The sequence below is a fragment of the Pristiophorus japonicus genome, chromosome 14 (assembly GCF_044704955.1).
Source record: "Pristiophorus japonicus isolate sPriJap1 chromosome 14, sPriJap1.hap1, whole genome shotgun sequence".
Taxonomy (NCBI): domain Eukaryota; kingdom Metazoa; phylum Chordata; class Chondrichthyes; family Pristiophoridae; genus Pristiophorus; species Pristiophorus japonicus.
Window position 1 is genome coordinate 135063331 of NC_091990.1, and position 19383 is coordinate 135082713.

Sequence of the window (19383 nt, forward strand, 5' to 3'; positions counted from 1 at the left end):
CTTCACCCAGAGAGTGGTGAACCTGTGGAATTCTCTACCACAGAAAGTTGTTGAGGCCAATTCACTAAATATATTCAAAAAGGAGTTAGATGTAGTCCTTACTACTAGGGGGAATCAAGGGGTAGGGTGAGAAAGCAGGAATGGGGTACTGAAGTTGCATATTCAGCCATGAACTCATTGAATGGCGGTGCAGGCTCAAAGGGCCGAATGGCCTACTCCTGCACCTATTTTCTATGTTTCTATAACCCTTTACTCCCTTATCGCTCAAAAATCTGTCTGTCTCTCTGCCTTAAATATATTCAATGACCCAGCCTCCTCTGCTCTCTGGGGCAGAGAATTCCACAGATTTACAACCCTCAGAGAAGTTGTCACACCCTTGCTGATTTAAATGTATTTAAGGAGATTAAAGATTGTTGTGTATGTGTAAATAACTGACAAACTGAGCTAGGAGAAAAGTAACTTAAACCATGTGCTTTGTACAACAATCCAAAATGGAATCTCAAACCAGAATGAATTCAGCACTGTCAATATCTCCCGCAGGGTCCTAATGCCTGTCCAGTGAGCTGTAACAAATAAATAGATTATGAACACAACAAAGATGATCTTTGTTGATATGCTGCGAAGTTGCACATAATAGATTTGCTGTGGTTAACCCCCTTCATCAAGTAGTTTATTGACTTGTAATCTGTTTGAAATGCCTAAAAGTTATGTTGCTGGTTTGCCATTCATTATTAGGAGCTATACAATTGACATGTACAATAGATATATAGTGTTACAGATACCTGTACATCAGGGGTGTATGTTATTAGCAATACCAACCTATAGTTATATTAATAACCATAAGGTGGTATCTTCAAACATCCACAGATATTAGTCCTTCCAATAGCAAACGTCTCAATCCTAAAAGCTTACTAAAAAAGACTATTGCGACCTGATTGCACTAGATTCAAGTACAAGTTCAGCATCCAAAATCCAGAGTTCCGGAATGTTCTGGAATCCGACTCCGGACCGATTGGTGGTAGGGTTGTCTGGAATCCGTAAAATATTCCGGAATCCAGACCCTGCCGACCTGAGGTGCCACCACTGCCCGATCTTGGGCTCATCGACGAGCTTCCCCCCCCCCCCCCCACTTTCTGACGTTCCGGAAATACCCAAACATGGGCTCGGGTGTTTCCGGATTTGTGACGTCAGAAAGACGCTCCAAAATCCGGCAAAATGCAAAATCTGGAACGGCCTCGGTCCCGAAGGTTCCGGATTCGGGACGCTGCACCTGTACCTTCCTCCATATCTTCTGAATTCTACCTGGAGCAGGGGTCAGGCAACAACCTTCATGGTGGGACAATGGGCTTGAGGGAATGTGAGGAAATAATCAACTCAAGCGAGCAGGAACAAGGGGCGATAGTAAATCCAAGCCTAAGTGCGAGAGGTAATTATGGGAGACTTTGACATCTGGGGTTTGGAGGGAGATGGCCTGTGATGGAGACTGTTTTAAAGAGTCAAAGAGTTGTTCTATGAAAAGTGGCTGTGATGTAACGATAGAAACTTTGAAAATACCAGCTCAGAGAACACGGGGCAGCAGTGCTCGGGGAACATTGAGGCCCTTCCAGGGATGGAACAGAGCAATTTTTGGGGCTTTTTTTCTCTCTGGAATAATGAAAGGGAAAGTTGGAGGAAAGCCATGCAATGGGGACAAGGGTAATTATTGATAATGATGTCTTGAGGAAAGGAAAGAGATTGAAGGTTAACTTGCATTAGGAGTAAGCGATGGCTAGTAGTGCCAAAATGTGGGCGACGGTTGCTAGACATTTGTGTTAGAATTGTTTTGATTGGTTATAGCCCAACAGTGATTACTCAAATCCCCAAAGTAATAACATTGTCAAACATTATAACTGAGATACTGCATTTACCTAATTTTGCATCAAAATATTTACCAGACAGTCTAGTAAACAAAATCTGCTGATTTTCAAGCTTTGAGAAAGCAGAGCCTTTGTGCACTGTAATGTAACCAGTCATTTGAAAGAGTTAGAAATTTGCAGCTTTTAATTAAGCTTTTGTTAACTGCAGAATGATCTGACTGGTGAACATTCCTGTATCATGTTGAAGACACTGAATGAAGAGGAGGGTACAGAAACTGCACCAGAGAACTGGCTCCATGCCTTCTGGACAGGTATAATCCAACTCCTTGCAATAACAGATTCAAGATTAGGGAGGGCTTTGAAATATTAACTTATGCACACCTATGTTGCCTACTGTTTTTAACTTCAACAGAAGCATTCATCTGTTTGCTTTAAATGAGTTATCACCTATGGTACAGCACAGTACATAAGAACATAAGAATTAGGAACAGGAGTAGGCCATCTAGCCCCTCGAGCCTGCTCCGCCATTCAATAAAATAATGGCTGATCTGGTCGTGGACTCAGCTCCACTTACCCGCCCTCTCCCTGTAACCCTTAATTCCCTTATTGCTTAAAAATCTATCTATCTTTGACTTGAAAACATTCAATGAACCAGCCTCAACTGCTTCCTTGGGCAGAGAAGTCCACAGATTCACAACCCTCTGGGAGAAGAAATTCCTTCTCAACTCGGTTTTAAATTGGCTCCCCCCTATTTTGAGGCTGTGCCCCCTAGTTCTAGTCTCCCCGACCAGTGGAAACAACCTCTCTGCCTCTATCTTGTCTATCCCTTTCATTATTTTAAATGTTTCTATAAGATCACCCCTCATCCTTCTGAACTCCAATGAGTAAAGACCCAGTCTACTCAATCTATCATCATAAGGTAACCCCCTCATCTCCGGAATCAGCCTAGTGAATCGTCTCTGTACCCCTCCAAAACTAGTATATCCTTCCTTAAGTAAGGTGACCAAAACTGCACGCAGTACTCCAGGTGCGGCCTCACCAATACCCTATACAGTTGCAGCAGGACCTCCCTGCTTTTGTACTCCATCCCTCTCGCAATGAAGGCCAACATTCCATTCGCCTTCCTGATTACCTGCAAACTAACTTTTTGGGATTCATGCACAAGGACCCCCAGGTCCCTCTGCATCGCAGCATGTTGTAATTTCTCCCCATTCAAATAATATTCCCTTTTACTGTTTTTTTTCCCAAGGTGGATGACCTCACACTTTCCGACATTGTATTCCATCTGCCAAACCTTAGCCCATCCGCTTAACCTATCTAAATCTCTTTGTAGCCTCTCTGTGTCCTCTACACAACCCGCTTTCCCACTAATCTTTGTGTCATCTGCAAATTTTGTTACACTACACTCTGTGCCCTCTTCCAGGTCATCTATGTATATTATAAACAGTTGTGGTCCCAGCACCGATCCCTGTGGCACACCACTCACCACCGATTTCCGACCCGAAAAGGACCCATTTATCCCGACTCTCTGCTTTCTGTTAGCCAGCCAATTCTCTATCCATGCTAATACATTTCCTCTGACTCCGCGTACCTTTATCTTCTGCAGTAACCTTTTGTGTGGCACCTTATCGAATGCCTTTTGGAAATCTAAATACACCACATCCATCGGTACACCTCTATCCACCCTGCTCGTTATATCCTCAAAGAATTCCAGTAGGAAGCCATTCGGCCCATCATGCCTCTGTTGGCTCTTTGGTAGAGCTACCAATTTGTTCCACTCCCCTGTTCTTCCCACATAGCACTGTGGAATCTTTCCCTTCAAGTATTCATCCAATTCCCCTTTGAAAGTTGCTATTGAAAATGCTTCCTCTAGTCTTTCGGACAGTGTATTCCAGATCACATTTTACTCATGCACTCCAAGCTCATGTAGGACTGCCTCTCATTTGTCCCCCTGTCTGATCCCTACTTCTGAACTATTCCTTACTCTAGTGCTATTTGTTTTCCCCAGTCTTCTGCACACCTTGTTTCTCCTCTCTAATGTTTCCTTATGGTGCCCATCCCCTACAACGCTAGTTAACCTCGCCGCTAGGACGTTGGTCACAGCCCTGTTAAGGTGAAACCTGCCCAGCTTGAAGAGATCCCTCCTGCCCCAGAACTAGTCCCAATGCCCCAGGAATCTGAAGCCCTCCGTTCTGTCCCATTTCTCCAGCCACACATTAACCTGACGCATCCTACTATTCCTATATTCACTAGCGCATTGCACCTTGAAGTCTTGCTTTTTTTGCTTCCTCCCTAGCTATAGAAACTCTGTCTACAGGAACTCAGCCCCTTTCCTTCCAGTGTAATTGTTCCTTTGTGGACCACGACTTGGTTGTTCCCCTGCTCTCTTCTCCCGCCCCCCCCCCCCCCCCAAAATGTTCTGCACCCTCTAAGTGATGTCCTTTACCCTAGCACCAGGGAGGCAACACATCATGGGAGACTCACGCTGGCAGTTGCAGAAAGTCCTGTCTGTCCCCCAAACTATTGAATCCCTGATGACCACTACACTTCCCTGTGCAATCCTTTGCCCCACTGTGCCATGCTCCAAACTGCACTCCATTTGAGGTGTTGTCACTCTCGCCTGTGTTTCGTACCAAAAACCGGTTGGTGAGCGACACACTCCTGGAAGATTTCAGCACTGTCTGCCTCTTCCTACGCTGCCAGATGGCTACCCCCTGACTTACCTGTGCTCTCTGGCCGTGGGGTGACCACCTCCTGGAATGTATGATCCAGTAAGTTCTCAGCCCATGTGCCCTGCAGTGATTCCAGCCGCTCCTCAAGCTCAAACTTTGAGCTCCAGCAACCAGAGGCACTTTCTGCACACATGGTCAGGTGTCCTGGAGCTTCACAATGGAGCAGGAATTGCAGGCTACGGGTTTTAAATGTGTGTGTGTGTATATAGAAATAACGAGTGTGTGTGTTATATCTTTGTCCCCCTTTAACTCCAATTTATTATTTCTTCATTTCATACTTATGTATACCACGTTTTTATTTAATACAATTTCAGGTCCCTTTAGTGTTGGTATCCCTTACTGAGTTTATTTTATCCCCTTAGATACTGCATTCACCTGATGTGTTCCATTAAAATAGCAAAGCAATTTCACATGAATACTTTGTGTTCATGCACTAATATTCAAAAGATAGGTGTTTTTCTTTTAAATGTGCAGTGCATTTGCATATTCAGATTTTTGTTCTCGGACAGTGGCTTAACTAGGTATGTTAATATCAGTCATTTGCATTCTCTATTGGTGAATAGAAAATTGTCCTGGTGATGTAAAGTGATTAAAAATTAGTAATGTTGGTGCAATGATGTTACCAAAATAGTATAGCATTGCAAATGGGCTTTGAAACATAAGAAATAGGAACAGGAGTAGGCCATACGGCCCCTCGAGCCTGCTCCGCCATTCAATAAGATCATGGCTGATCTGATCATGGACTCGGCTCCACCTCCCTGCCATTCCCCGTAACCCATTATCCCCTTCTCGTTTAAGAAATTGTCTATTTCTGTCTTAAATGTATTCAATGTCCCAGCTTCCACAGCTCTCTGAGGCTACGAATTCCACAGATTTACAACCCTCCTAGTTCTAGTCTCCCCCATCAGTGGAAACATCCTCTCTACATCCATCCTGTCGAGCCCCTTCATAATCTTATATGTTTCGATAAGATCACACCTCATTCTTCTGAATTCCAATAAGTAGAGGCCCAGCCTACTCAACCTTTCTTCATAAGTCAACCCCCTCATCCCTGGAATCAACCTAGTGAACCTTCTCTGAACAACCTCCAAAGCAAGTATATCCTTTCGTAAATATGGAAACCAAAACTGCACGCAGTATTCCAGGTTTGGCCTCACCAATACCTTGTATAGCTGTAGCAAGACTTCCCTGCTTTTATACTCCATCCCCTTTGCAATAAAGGCCAAGATTCCATTGGCCTTCCTGATCACTTGCTGTACCTGCATACTATACTTTTGTGTTTCATGCACAAGTCCTCCAGGTCCTGCTGTACTGCAGCACTGTGCAATCTTTCTCTATTTAAATAATAACTTGCTCTTTGATTTTTTTTCTGCCAAAGTGCATGACCTCACACTTTCCAACATTATATTCGATCTGCCAAATGTTTGCCCACTCACTTAGCCTGTCTGTGTCCTTTTGCAGATTTTTGTGTCCTCCTCACACATTGCTTTTCCTCCCATCTTTGTATCGTCAGCAAACTTGGCTATGTTACACTCAGTCCCTTCCTCCAAGTCGTTACTATAGATTGTAAATAGTTGGGGCCCCAGCACTGATCCCTGCGGCACCCCACTAGTTACTGGTTCCCAACCAGAGAATGAACCATTTATCCCGACTCTTTGTTTTCTGTTAGTTAGCCAATCCTCTATCCATGCTAATATATTACCCCTAACCCCGTGAACTTTTATCTTGTGCAGTAACCTTTTATGTGGCACCTTGTCAAATGCCTTCTGGAAGTCCAAATACACCACGTCCACTGGTTCCCCTTTATCCACCCTGTTCGTTACATCCTCAAAGAATTCCAGCAAATTTGTCAAACATGACTTCCCCTTCATAAATTCATGCTGACTCTGCCTGACTGAATTTGGCTTTTCCAAATGTCCTGCTGCTGCTTCTTTAATAATGGACTCCAACATTTTCCTAACCACAGATGAAACGAAACCGAACAGTAGATTTTAAATTGGATTTTAGGAAAAAAACTTTGTTTAAGCATTCTGTTTGAATGTACAGATATATGAATAAATCAACAATGTGTTATCTGTCGACAGATTTCCGAAGACGATTCCTGTCCCTCTTGTCTTACCAATTCAGTAGTTTCCCTCCCTCGGTGGCACTAAATATTCTACAGAATAAAAACATGAAACCAGAATCAAAGCCACGTAAGTAACCAGCTTATTTTCTGATAAAAGAATCCATGCAGTGCTTAGTTTGTTTTAAGAAAAAGTGTGTGCATTTCAGATTATGTGCAGTGACAAATAGATTCAACAAAATCATAGAGCAGCTGAAGTCTGTGAAGAATATCATTAAGGTAGGTGGGGGTAGTCGCTAATAATTGAGGGTTAACTATAAAGCATGCAAGATGCAGAGATAAAAAGATATCTAGTTGCCTAGATTAGGGAATGCATAAAATAGAAGGCTAGCCTAACTTCAAAAACTTCAATGTAAACACAGCCTTGGAGCAATGTTCCCTGTAGGCTGCACTATGTTCTGCATGGCCTATTTCTTTCAATGCGCAGTCCCTTTTAAATTTCCGCGCATGCGCTGTATTTCCAATGTAAAAGCTTGTGAGCGACTTCCGCGGGACCTTGCAGATTACATAAGAACATAAGAACATAAGAAATGGGAGCAGGAGAAGGCCATACGGCCCCTCGAGCCTGCTCCACCATTTAATACGATCATGGCTGATCCGATCATGGACTCAGGTCCACTTCCCTGCCCGCTCTCCATTACCCCTTATTCCCTTATCGTTTAAGAAACTGTCTCTTTCTGTCTTAAATTTATTCAATGTCCCAGCTTCCACAGCTCTCTGAGGCAGCGAATTCCACAGATTCACAACACTGAGAGAAGAAATTTCTGCTCATCTCTGTTTTAAATGGGCGGCCCCTTATTCTAAGATTATGCCCCCTAGTTCTAGTCTCCCCTATCAGTGGAAACATTCTCTCTGCATCCACCTTTTCAAGCCCCCTCATAATATTATACGTTTCAATTAGATCACCTCTCATTCTTCTGAATTCTAATGAGTAGAGGCCCAACCTACTCAACCTTTCCTCATAAGTCAACCCCCCCACCTCTGGAATCAACCTCGTGAACCTTCTCTGAACTGCCTCCAAAGCAAGTACAGGTGCAGCGCCCCGAATCCGGAACCTTGAGACCGAGGCCGTTCTGGATTTTGCGTTTTGCCGGATTTTGGAACATCTTTCTGATGTCACGAATCCGGAAACACCAGAGCCCAGGTTTGGGTATTTCCGGATTTCGGAACGTCAGCAGGGTGGTGTTCACCAGGCGATGAGGTCGTCGGGGGCGGTGTTCGCAGGCAATGAGGTCATCGGGCAGGGCCCAGCCGCCAAGGAGGTGCTCAGGTGGCACCCGCCGCCAAGGAGGTGTTCGGGCCGCACCCGCTGCCGAGGAGGCCTTGAGGTAAGGGCGAGGCGAGGCCTTGAGGTAAGGGCAAGGCGAGGCCCGAGGTCGGGCAGGGGCGGGACCTCGGTCGGTGGGTCTGGATTCGGGAGCATTTTACGGATTCCGGACGACTGTGCCACCAATCGGTCCAGATTCTGGAACATTCTGGATTCCAGAACTCCGGATTTTGGACGCTCAACCTGTATATCCTTTCGTAAATATGGAAACCAAAACTGCACGCGTATTCCAGGTGTGGCCTCACCAATACCCTGTACAACTGTAGCAAGACTTCCCCGCTTTTATACACCATCCCCTTTGCAATAAAGGCCGAGATTCCACTGGCCTTGATCGCTTGCTGTTCCTGCATACTAACGTTTTGTGTTTCGTGCACAAGTACCCCCAGGTCCCGCTGTACTGCAGCACTTTGAAATCTTTCTCCATTTAAATAATAATTTGCTCTTTGATTTTTTTTTCTACCAAAGTGCATGACCTCACACTTTCCAACATTATACTCCATCTGCCAAATTTTTGCCCACTCACTTAGCCTGTCTATGCCCTTTTGCAGATTTTGTGTGTCCTCCTCACACATTGCTTTTCCTCCCATCTTTGTATTGTCAGCAAACTTGGCTACGTTACACTCAGTCCCTTCCTCCAAGTCGTTAATATAGATTGTAAATAGTTGGGGCCCAGCACTGATCCCTGCGGCACCCCACTGGTTACTGATTGCCAACCCGAGAATGAACCATTCATCCCTACTCTCTTTTTTGTTCGTTAGCCAATCCTCTATCCATGTTAATATATTACCCTCAACCCTGTGAACTTTTATCTTGTGCAGTAACCTTTTATGTGGCACCTTATCAAATGCCTTCTGGAAGTCCAAATATACAACATCCACTGGTTTCCCTTTATCCACCCTGTTGCTTACATACTCAAAGAATTCTAGCAAATTTGTCAAACATGATTTTCCTTTCATAAATCCATGCTGACTCTGCCTGACCGAATTTGGCTTTTCCAAATGCCCTACTGCTTCTTTATTAATGGACTCCAACATCTTCCAATCACAGATGTTAGACTAACTGGTCTATAGTTTCCTGCTTTTTGTCTGCCTCCTTTTTTAAATAGGGGCATTAAATTTGCAGTTTTCCAATTTGCATTCTTACGCAGCCACGCATGCAGCTTAGAGGGAACATTGCCTTGGGGGTAGTGTGGAATAAAATGCCTATTTGACATCATAAATGCAGAATATTGGTATAGTCAGTCTATGAGCAATAATTTCACTTTAATGGCTCACTAAAGTTTACTCAAGAACTTCATTATGAAACCTTTTTCTATGTCTTTGGTATGTATGCGCTTATAACCATAGTTATGGAAAAATATTGCCACAATTGCTTTCCCTGGCTACTCCGACCCTCCCATAAGCATCTTGCACACCCAAGCACTACTCATCTCTACCTACTCGATCTATCTATGGTGATGTGCTGAAGAAAGGTGTTCCAGTTGGATGTGAAAGATCTCATGGCATTATTCAGAGACAAGAAGGAGTTCTCCCAGTAGCCTGGCCAATATTCGTTCCCTCAACTGAACTCAGCAAAACAAATGAACTGGTCATCTCATTTGACCATATGAATGGTCTTGCTGTGTGCGGATAGGCTGTTGCATTTTGCCAACATAACTGACTACATGTCAAAAGTAATTAATTGGATGTAAACCACTGGAATGTCCTGGGATGTGATGAGGTGCTATATAAATGCAAAGTCTTTGTTTCTAGTTGCAGTTGTTAATGTTCTTGTATGAACCTCATGATGTGGAGTGCAGCATTAGTTGGTCATCTACACTGATGGTTGGTAATGGTGGTAGAACTCAAATTAAAAACTGAAATTGAAACTGCACTGACCTCTACCAGAAAAGGTCATTCAAGGATGCAAAGCAATCTTGGGGTTCAGAAGATGGGGTTAAACCACTTTTTCACCTCTTGCAATATTCATGTTCTGTGACAAATACACTAAATTGAAGCTTTAATCTGTTCAGGAATACAATATATATGCATATTCTATCAGCTTTGTTGCTGACCTTGTTCATCTACTTTTCTCTCTCAGCACTTAGCAGGTCTGAGCTGGAAACGAAGTTTACACCATATGACCTGAAACGATTGGAGATGTACTCACGGAACATGGTGGACTACCACCTAATCATGGATATGATATCTAGTATTTCTCAGCTGTACTTCTTGAACCAGCTTGGTGGGATCTCGTTATCTGCTGCACAGTCTGTACGTATTGCCATAGTTTTCAGCTTTTACATTGTGTGTAAGGTATATGACATAAAAATTGAGTTTCTGCAGATAATATTTTTTATTTTTTTAATGGCTTCCCAAAACGGCAAGAGTTTTCCATCAACCCTTTTTGAGGTGTGCTTCCTGTCTGAACTCATGCAAAAAAAATTCAATACAATTATTCTGAGTTTAACTTTATGGTGGTTGGATTCTAATTGAGATTGTTTGGTGTGTTGTGATTCAGCTTGTGTTGTTTTAAAAAAAAAAAAAAAAATCCTTGGTAAACAAAAGGGGAAGAAGTGTTGGAAGTAACAGAAGAAATGGCTTGTGACATTTTCAATACCCGCTCTCAATTCCCACCCCATTCACTGATCCAAATTTTCATTCTTTGTTATCTTCTCATGCTCTACTTGGTTCATTTAGGTTAGTTTGGTTCTTATTTTATTCCTTTCCTTCTCCCTCCCCTCTCCAAAAACCCTTTTTGTTCCTAGTCACAGTTTAATTTTTGGATGCACTTATTTGCACTAGCAAAATGCTCTGATTGGGTCTCCATGATCACATGACCTGATTGCTGATTGGTCCCCTTGGAGGTTAAGACACACCCAGCAGTTTCTCTTGAATGTATAATTCGAACTGCCCACCCCAAGTTCTCAGGGTCTTTGCAAAGTTTAATTCGAGCCATTCTGACTGCCGATTCCAGATGGGAGAGTTCCTGCCCCATCCCAGCCCACAGCCCAAATACCTGTCTCTTCCCCCCCCCCCCCCCCCACCCCCTTAAACCTAATTCCTGACACCCCCCCCTGGCAGCAGCACAGCGGTCGAAATGGCAGCAGTGCAGCAAAGAAAAGCATGATACAGGTTCCACTTCTGGTTTTGAGTTCAAGGAATCTGTGTATAAGCGGGAGGACGGGTGGAGTCCAGATGGGCGGTGGTGCGCATGCGTAGGCGTCGGGGGGGGGGGGGGGGGAACGGACGGACTCCCGAGTGCGCAGGCGCAGAAGAACGCTCAAAAAAAACTAGTGCACATAATCCCACTGATTTTTTTTTTATCCCACCCCCTTCCAAGTTTTGACCCTGTGCTGGCCCCGTATCCCTTTACAAATCATGTCTATACTTTTTTGATTAAGCGACTTGGCTCTAGTGTCTCTACTCACTTCCTTCTCCCATTATTCCCATCTATGGTACAACTAGTTCTTGCAATGCTGTTCTTGTTAACTGCAGAGATTTTAAAGCATGACTCCTGATGTGTATTCAAATGCTAACTGATTTAGAAGCAGACTAACTTTTCCAGGTCTGCAGGTGATTGCTGGTCGCTAACAATTAAATGCAGACACTTTAAAATGAATGCTGTTACATAGTTGATTTATGTTAGTAATGTTTAAAATAGTTTTCTTTCTACATACTGCGTTTTCAGATGTTGAACAGCTGAAAACTTTCTGTACAGTTGGGTGTACACTGGGTGTTAATGCTGCTTTGATCTGAGGCACTATTTGGCTGGTTCATAAGTATTGTTATTGTGAAGGGCTATTACGTTAAATTAATACAAGATTTGCATTTGTTACCACAATTGGCCCAGTTACAGGATTTTCTGTACATTTGACATGTTGCCCATCTGCACTAAATAGCTGATTTATTTCTTTAATCAGCCAGTTCAAGGAAAATTTTCCACTTGAATTTTTTTTTCGCCCCCTCCTCAAGACAGTGACTTCTACTGGGTACAGTTTCCACAGGTACTTGTAGTCTTTTGGTACCCCACCCAAGGGAGCATTCTTTGAGCCCAGGCAGACCATTCAATGATCAATGGAGGTGGGGTGGGACATGGCTCATTGCAGTCCATTCTAATCTCTCCATATATGCATATACATTCAATACAAATGTCTTTGGCAAGTGATCAGAAATTATAATCCTGATTGATTTTATTTTCTCCTTTTCATTAACTAAGGGATGCTGAGCGCAGCTTTAGCTGAACTAAGCACAAATCAGGGATTTTATTAGTCTGTATGGCCCAGGATCAGACTTTGTGGTGTATGTATCTACTGAGCTATCAGGGAAAGTCCTACATTAGAGGGAATTTTAAATCTTTACATAATGATTTCAATAGGTATTTTATTACAAACAAGATTTGTTTTAGAAAATATTCTAAATTAGCTGTTGGTACAGTAGCGTCTACTTTCTGAATGCATTTGCAAAATAAATGCTTTAACTGAAGCTCCATGAGAGAGAATCATTTATCAAGAGTTTATAATGTTATATTTTCACTAAAAATGTAGTTGTAGTTTCACCCGTGAATTCATCCTGATTTAAGGCACTGCTGTTGGGTATTGGACTTCAACACAAGTCTGTTGACCAGCTTGAGAAGGAAATTGATCTTCCAAGTAGCCAATTGATGGGCCTTTTCAACCGATTAATCCGCAAAGTTGTCCAGGTAACAACCACTTAGAATACAATGCTTTTTTTAGTTGATCGTAGGACGAACTTGGTAAACTGAATCCCTTTCCACAGAGCATTATGTTGAAATAGACCGAATAGTTGTACGTAATAATTGATTTTGTCATATTGGAGCAAAATTGGGAACAATTAATATTTGTTAGAAACTTTTATCTGGCTTGCATGTATTTCACATATTTCAAATTATATATATATATCAAGTTATGGCTCTGTCAGATATTAAGCAAGTTATAAAGTGCATTAATATTTTAGTGTGTTGGCATGAGAGCTACAAGATTTGTTTCGCTGATGTGACTTGTTTCCTTTTCCAACAACTGTTGATTTAATTCACGTTTTTAGTTATTTGTAATGTTAAGTAGCGAAGCATTGAAATTGATGCACCAAGCTTATTGGTACTTATTAACATGATCTTGTCAGTTTGTTTAGTATCTTTAACAGCTTATTTATGATATCGTGTCTTTAACCCTTTTCAATGTGTGCTGCCTTTAAATGGAAAGTATTCTACCTAAAATAATTAGTTGAAATGATACCTTACAAACCAAGCAAAATGACATTGATTTCAATTGTAGCTTCAAAAATCCTTTGGGGAAAAACTCACAATCTGTTGTTTCTTCATATGTGTTTGTTAGCTCTTTAATAACATCCTGGAGAAGGCCGTGGAGGAGCAAATGATTACTGCAAAGGAGATAATCATGGAACCTACAATCAAATCGCTTTCTGAGGATTTGGTATGGATGAACCCTTTTGTTAAGTTATTAATTATTTAATAACCAAGGGTGTGGCTGAAGTATAATGGGAATAGTTTCATCAAGAGTTTCATAGGTACAGTCAGCAAATAAAACTTGTGTTTTTTGTTTGCGTTTTCATCTTGTGCATTTTCCAATATCTTCTACTGTAGGGTTATTTTGGGGCAGCACAGGCCAGCTCACACTGCGATATGTGTGCGCACTAGGTCCGTGCAGCAAAGCTAGTCTCCAGTCGTCCTGGTTAATCCTTGTCACTGGACCAAGACCTAGCTCTGTCAAGCCCGTGTGGTGGGTGGGGTGCAACGGCCACCACACGTTAAAAAAATCCACGCAGAGGCATCTTCCACCGTTCAACATGTAGTTCGGGACCTGGAATATTAGGTTCTTTATTAAAACACCTGTGAGCTCATCCCTTTTTGGTGTGGAAGCAAGTCATCCTCGATTCGAGGGACTGCCTATGATGATTTTTGATGCTTAGCACTAGTTCTTGTGCAATCCTGTCCAGTTCTTCATGTTTGCACAACATTTTGCAGAACTACTACCTCTTGTCTTCAACATGTGAATGCCTATTTTCATTAGAAGCTTCAGTTCTTATGGTTATCTATTGCTAAAGTTCATTGGGTTTGGTGACTATAATCCAGTAGGGAAGGGAATAATGAGGAATGCAAGAGATGTGTCACTCCACTCGTGCCCTCTACCGCCTGATCATCGAGCAATGTCGAGGTGGTTACAAATGAGTCCATATTCTGGGCGACCTCTATCAGCAGTTATGATGCACAGTGACCAGTAGCCCTGCACAAGGGTGGAAAGTGACCGCACCATGCCACCGATACAGCTGAGTGAATGCCCAGAATAATAAATTCAGCTCAGGGACTATATTAATTGATGACTACTTTAAACAAGTACAGTATTTTTTAAATAAATAAACAAAATTTTTACTTACTAAGAGGGGTAGAATATGGCAGTAATTTATTTCTGGTAGTTATTTGGAAATAAAATTAAGAATGTTGCATCCCAGATCTAGAACACTGTGGAAATGCCCATTCTTTACAACTACCTGACTTCGGTGCTGTTTTTTCTCTATGTAGGAGGAAGCAGCAAAGGAATTCCAAGAAAAACACAAGCAGGAGGTTGAAAAACTGAAAGGAATGGATCTAACCCAGTAAGACAGTGTTATGAGATATGCAATGCAAGTTAAGATACAGATTTACAAAATCTGTGTTGCTGAGGGACATTAGGTCTATTAACTTTCAAGCTCAAAGGGCTTAATTCATGGGCTAAATCGTATTTCACACTGTACTTACTGCAGTCTTTGGTTCAAAATATCTGAATTGAATATGTATTCTTATGCTGAGGTTGTCCGTCATATGACTGGAAATTTTCAATCGCATTAGTTAGGCGGCAGGAACAGTTGGATTATATATCTTGGTATAAGGACTGTTCTTGCCTTTCATTTCATGTTCTTGAGTTTGATTCCAGTTCAGATAATTAGAATGGGAATCTCCATTCTGTTTGGTGCAAGGCTCCCATTTCAAATGAGTTGGATAGTCTCGATCCAGTTCCTAATTGAACAGAGTTCATAGTAAAATGTTGCTCACTATCAGGCACAAATTGGAAACTAAAGTGGCTGTTGTGGAAAATGGAAATGTCCTTTTGTAGTGGGGTGCTCTTCAGGTGATAGTCTAAGGTATATTGTTGGAATAAAGTAGATTGAGTTTTAGCCTAGAATTGTAGTCACTGTTGTAATGTAGGAAATATGGCAGCCAGTTTCCAGACCAACTTAGGATTTTTTCACTAGAGTAATGAAAGTAAAGAGGAGCTCTGATAGAAGTATTCAAAATGACATGGGGTTTTCATCAGGTAAATAGAGAGAGATTATTTCCATTGGTCAGTCATCAGTAACTGGAGCACATAAATCACTACAAGATAATCACTACAAGAACCATCAGCAAGGTTAGGTGATATGTTCTTATCAGAAGGTTCTTGGGTAGTTGAGTACTCTAACAGACACAGGAGTGGAATCAGAATCCATTATAGCTTTTTAAAGGGTATTGACCAAGCAGTTATAATTCATGCAGGACAGTGAATGTCAGCAGACTATTTACTTTTAAGAACCTAAGAAATAGTAGCAGAAGTGTCCCATATTGGCCCCTCAAACCTGCTCCGCCATTCCATAAGATCATGGCTGATCTTGTACCTTAACTCCACTTTCCTGCCCTATCCCCATATCCCTTGATTCCCTTAGTATCCAAAAATCTATCAATCTCAGTCTTGAATATCCTCAACGACTGAGCATTCTCAGCACTCTAGGGTAGAGAATTCCAAAGATTCACAACCCTCTGACTGAATAAATTTCCCCTCACCTTAGTCCTAATACCCCTTATCCTCAGACTTTGACCCCTAGTTCCAGATCCTCCAGCCAAGCAGCACAGCCAAGCCTAATCCTGTCCTCACTCAACTTCCAGGAGAGGTCACTGGGTGGCAGGGGAGGGAGCAGAGAGTCGGGATAAATGGGTCCTTTTCAGAATGGCAGGCAGTGACTAGTGGGGTGCCTCAGGGCTCAGTGCTGTGACCCCAACTATTTACAATATACATTAATGATTTGGATGAAGGAATTGAGTGTAATATCTCCAAGTTTGCAGATGACACTAAACTGGGTGATGGTGTGAGCTGTGAGGAGGACACTAAAAGGCTGCAGGGTGACTTGGACAGGTTAGGTGAGTGGGCAAATGCATGACAAATGCAGTATAATGTGGATGATTATGAGGTTATCTACTTTGGGGGCGAAAACACGAAGGCAGAATATTATCTGAATGGTGGCAGATTAGGAAAAGAGGAGGTGCAACGAGACCTGGGTGTCATGGTACATCAGTCATTGAAAGTTGGCATGCAGGTACAGCAGGCGGTGAAGAAGGCAAATGGTATGTTGGCCTTTAGCTAGGGGTTTTGAGTATAGGAGCAGGGAGGTCTTACTGCAGTTGTATAGGGCCTTGGTGAGGCCTCACCTGGAATATTGTGTTCAGTTTTGGTCTCCTAATCTGAGGAAGGACATTCTTGCTATTGAGGGAGTGCAGCGAAGGTTCACCAGACTGATTCCCGGGGTGGCTGAGCCAACATATGAGGAGAGACTGGATCGACTGGGCTTTTATTCACTGGAGTTTAGAAGGATGAGAGGGGATCTCATAGAAACATGTAAAATTCTGACGGGACTGGACAGGTTAGATGCAGGAAGAATGTTCCTGATGTTGGGGAAGTCCAGAACCAGGGGACAAAGTCTGAGGATAAGGGGTAAGCCATTTAGGACTGAGATAAGGAGAAACTTCTTCACTCAAGAGAGTTGTTAACCTGTGGAATTCCCTACCGCAGAGAGTTGTTGATGCCAGTTCATTGGATAATATCAAGAGGGAGTTAGATATGGCCCTTATGGCTAAAGGGATCAAGGGGTATGGAGAGAAAGCAGGAAAGGGGTACTGAGGTGAATGATCAGCCATGATCTTATTGAATGGTGGTGCAGGCTAGAAGGGCTGAATAGCCTCCTCCTGCACCTATTTTCTATGTTTCTATGAGCCCTAGCCAATTTTCCATCCCTAACCCAGGAGTGTTCGGGACAGTAGTAGCACTGCTATCATTGTGCTCGCTGCAATCAACTAACAGCACAGGGATTGAACTTGGGATGAACCTAGTCTATATAGTTCAGTTAATACTTAAACTTCCTGAGCCAGGGGGCCAAAGAGGAATTACTTTTAATTTCTAAAAGATGATTTAACTAAGTGTGTTTTTAATATTTCCTGTTACTTGAAGGTACTGCATGTAGCATCTTGATTCATCATGGTACTACAGAATTATTTGGCATAGTCTACAGAATATAACGTCAAGATGTAAATGATTTGTTCTTGATCTTGTATATCTATGCAAAATCTATACTTATGAAAAGGTTTAAGATATTTCTCCAGTACCCTTTCACTAATGGTATTTTATAAGTTCAGCAGTGATTAATGGCAACACAAGCTTTGTTGTTAAACTCGTGTTTGTCGATTTGTACATCATGAATTGTGGTAAGTGGTTTGAGATAATTGATCATCATGTGTTTATAATTATTCATGTTTTTTTTACACTTTATAAGTATGGTGTTCTGCTTATTCAGGACTGCAGACGCTCATGACATTTTTTTTTGTCCAGGTACATGATCCGTGGAAATGACGATGAATGGAATGAAGTACTAAAGTCAACAGGACAGAATGCCACAGTTATCAGCATTCCGGGGTGAGACGTACCTATGTGCAGGCTAAGGTTTTCTTGGGATTAATGGTATTTTTTGAAGTACAGGTTGAGCATCCGAAATCCAGAGTTCTGAAATTCGGAATGTTCCGGACACCGGGCCGATCCGTGGCGGATATTCCGAAATCTGGACTCTTCCTGCCCCGGCCCGGGCTGACGGCGGCCTGACCCCGCCCCAGCCCGTCTTTGCCCCAGTCCTGGCTCCCCCCTTACCTCGGCTGCCCGACCCCACCTACCTCGGCCCAGGCAAAGACGTTCCAAAATCTAGAAATACCCAGAATCCAGAATGGCCTTGGTCCCGAGATTTCCGGATTTTGGACGCTCAACCTATATTACTTTGTTTCTGGAATGAACTTGAGCAGTTTTGAACACTATAAGCAAAAAGCAGATGAGAGATGGATTCTTTTAGAGAAAACGCAGGGAGAGAAGGAAAAGTCGAGGAAGAGTCGTTCCCAACGTGTATACACACACTTTTTATAGGTCTCCTGTTTTCTTGGTGTGGGGGGACTGAATTGAGGGAATGCGCAGCAACCTCACTTCAAAAAGAAAGTAAGCTATGTCTGGAAGATGAATTTATCTCCTTAATAACTCGCAAACTTAGTGAGGTATCCTGTAAATTCCAAAACTTGATCTTGAAGGAAATGCAATTGTCAATGGGAAGCACAGTCAATTTATACAATAATATTTTTTTAATTGTTTAGTGCCAAAAGAAAACAAGATACTATAGAGAAAGGAGGTCTCCAACTACAGCAAAAACGGATGAAAAAGAATAAGGATAAGAAACAAAAGAGGACAAAATAATTTACATGACCAAAATGGACAATTATGTTTGGAATTTGGCTATTTATTTCAAATCCAGTGGTGAGAAGAGAGTTTTTTGATTCCTACTGTAAGAAATGAGATTGGACTCTGAGGATAATGGAAGACATGTACTGACGAGGTTTGCAGAAGAAAAGAAATGTTAATGTTTGTTGCATCTCGATTTTGAATTCCAGAGATCTCAAGAAAGAGATGGCCATCATCACTTTCCTCCTCTCACCCCCGCCCCCCCCCGTCAACACTGAGACATTTTCAGAGTTACTGTTGAGTTTTTAATGCAGTTGCCCCACCCAAATAGAAATCTTTGCTATTGACTTTGAAGAATGGTAAGTCTATGGATTTATATAAAGGAGTGTGCAGCAAACAAGGCTCCCTGCCCACCCTTTCCCTCAACGACTATCTGTCCCACCTGTGACAGAGACTGTGGCGTATTGGACTGTACAGCCACCTAAGAACTCATGCTAAGAGTGGAAGCAAGCCTTCCTCGATTCCGAGGGACTGCCTATGATGATGATAAGGGACAACTTAATAATGTCCATGTAAAACTGAGATGCAGCTAAATGTATTAAAAGTTTTTATTTTCACTTGTGGCCAATTTGTTTTAGCTTTCCATAGCTTCTAATTCTGTTTTGTTGTGTTCATAAGTAAAGGCTTAAGTGTGAGAGTTTGGGCCTGAGTTTGGTCGGGCCTGAGTTTGGTCAAACCTAAGTTCCGGCCATGTTCCGTCGAAAGGACTGCTAAGATCCTGATGGTAATTTGGGCGGAAGTTTGGTGGAAAAATGTGGGGGAAACCACTC

General features: G+C 42.4%; 1 protein-coding gene across 3 annotated transcripts in view; it reads left to right on the top strand.

Annotated features, from left to right (window-relative positions):
- The window catches only part of nat10 (N-acetyltransferase 10), a 92256-nt gene extending 73086 nt beyond the window's left edge, over nucleotides 1–19170 (top strand). For all 3 annotated transcript variants that reach the window (XM_070899650.1, XM_070899649.1, XM_070899651.1), the window contains 8 exons: nucleotides 2065–2167; nucleotides 6673–6783; nucleotides 10120–10292; nucleotides 12601–12720; nucleotides 13373–13471; nucleotides 14578–14651; nucleotides 17669–17752; nucleotides 18469–19170. In XM_070899650.1, the coding sequence (XP_070755751.1) occupies nucleotides 2065–2167; nucleotides 6673–6783; nucleotides 10120–10292; nucleotides 12601–12720; nucleotides 13373–13471; nucleotides 14578–14651; nucleotides 17669–17752; nucleotides 18469–18568 (864 nt within the window). In that variant the 3' untranslated portion in view covers nucleotides 18569–19170. The remainder of the gene's footprint in view (nucleotides 1–2064; nucleotides 2168–6672; nucleotides 6784–10119; nucleotides 10293–12600; nucleotides 12721–13372; nucleotides 13472–14577; nucleotides 14652–17668; nucleotides 17753–18468) is intronic.
- Nucleotides 19171–19383: the final 213 nt, after the last annotated feature.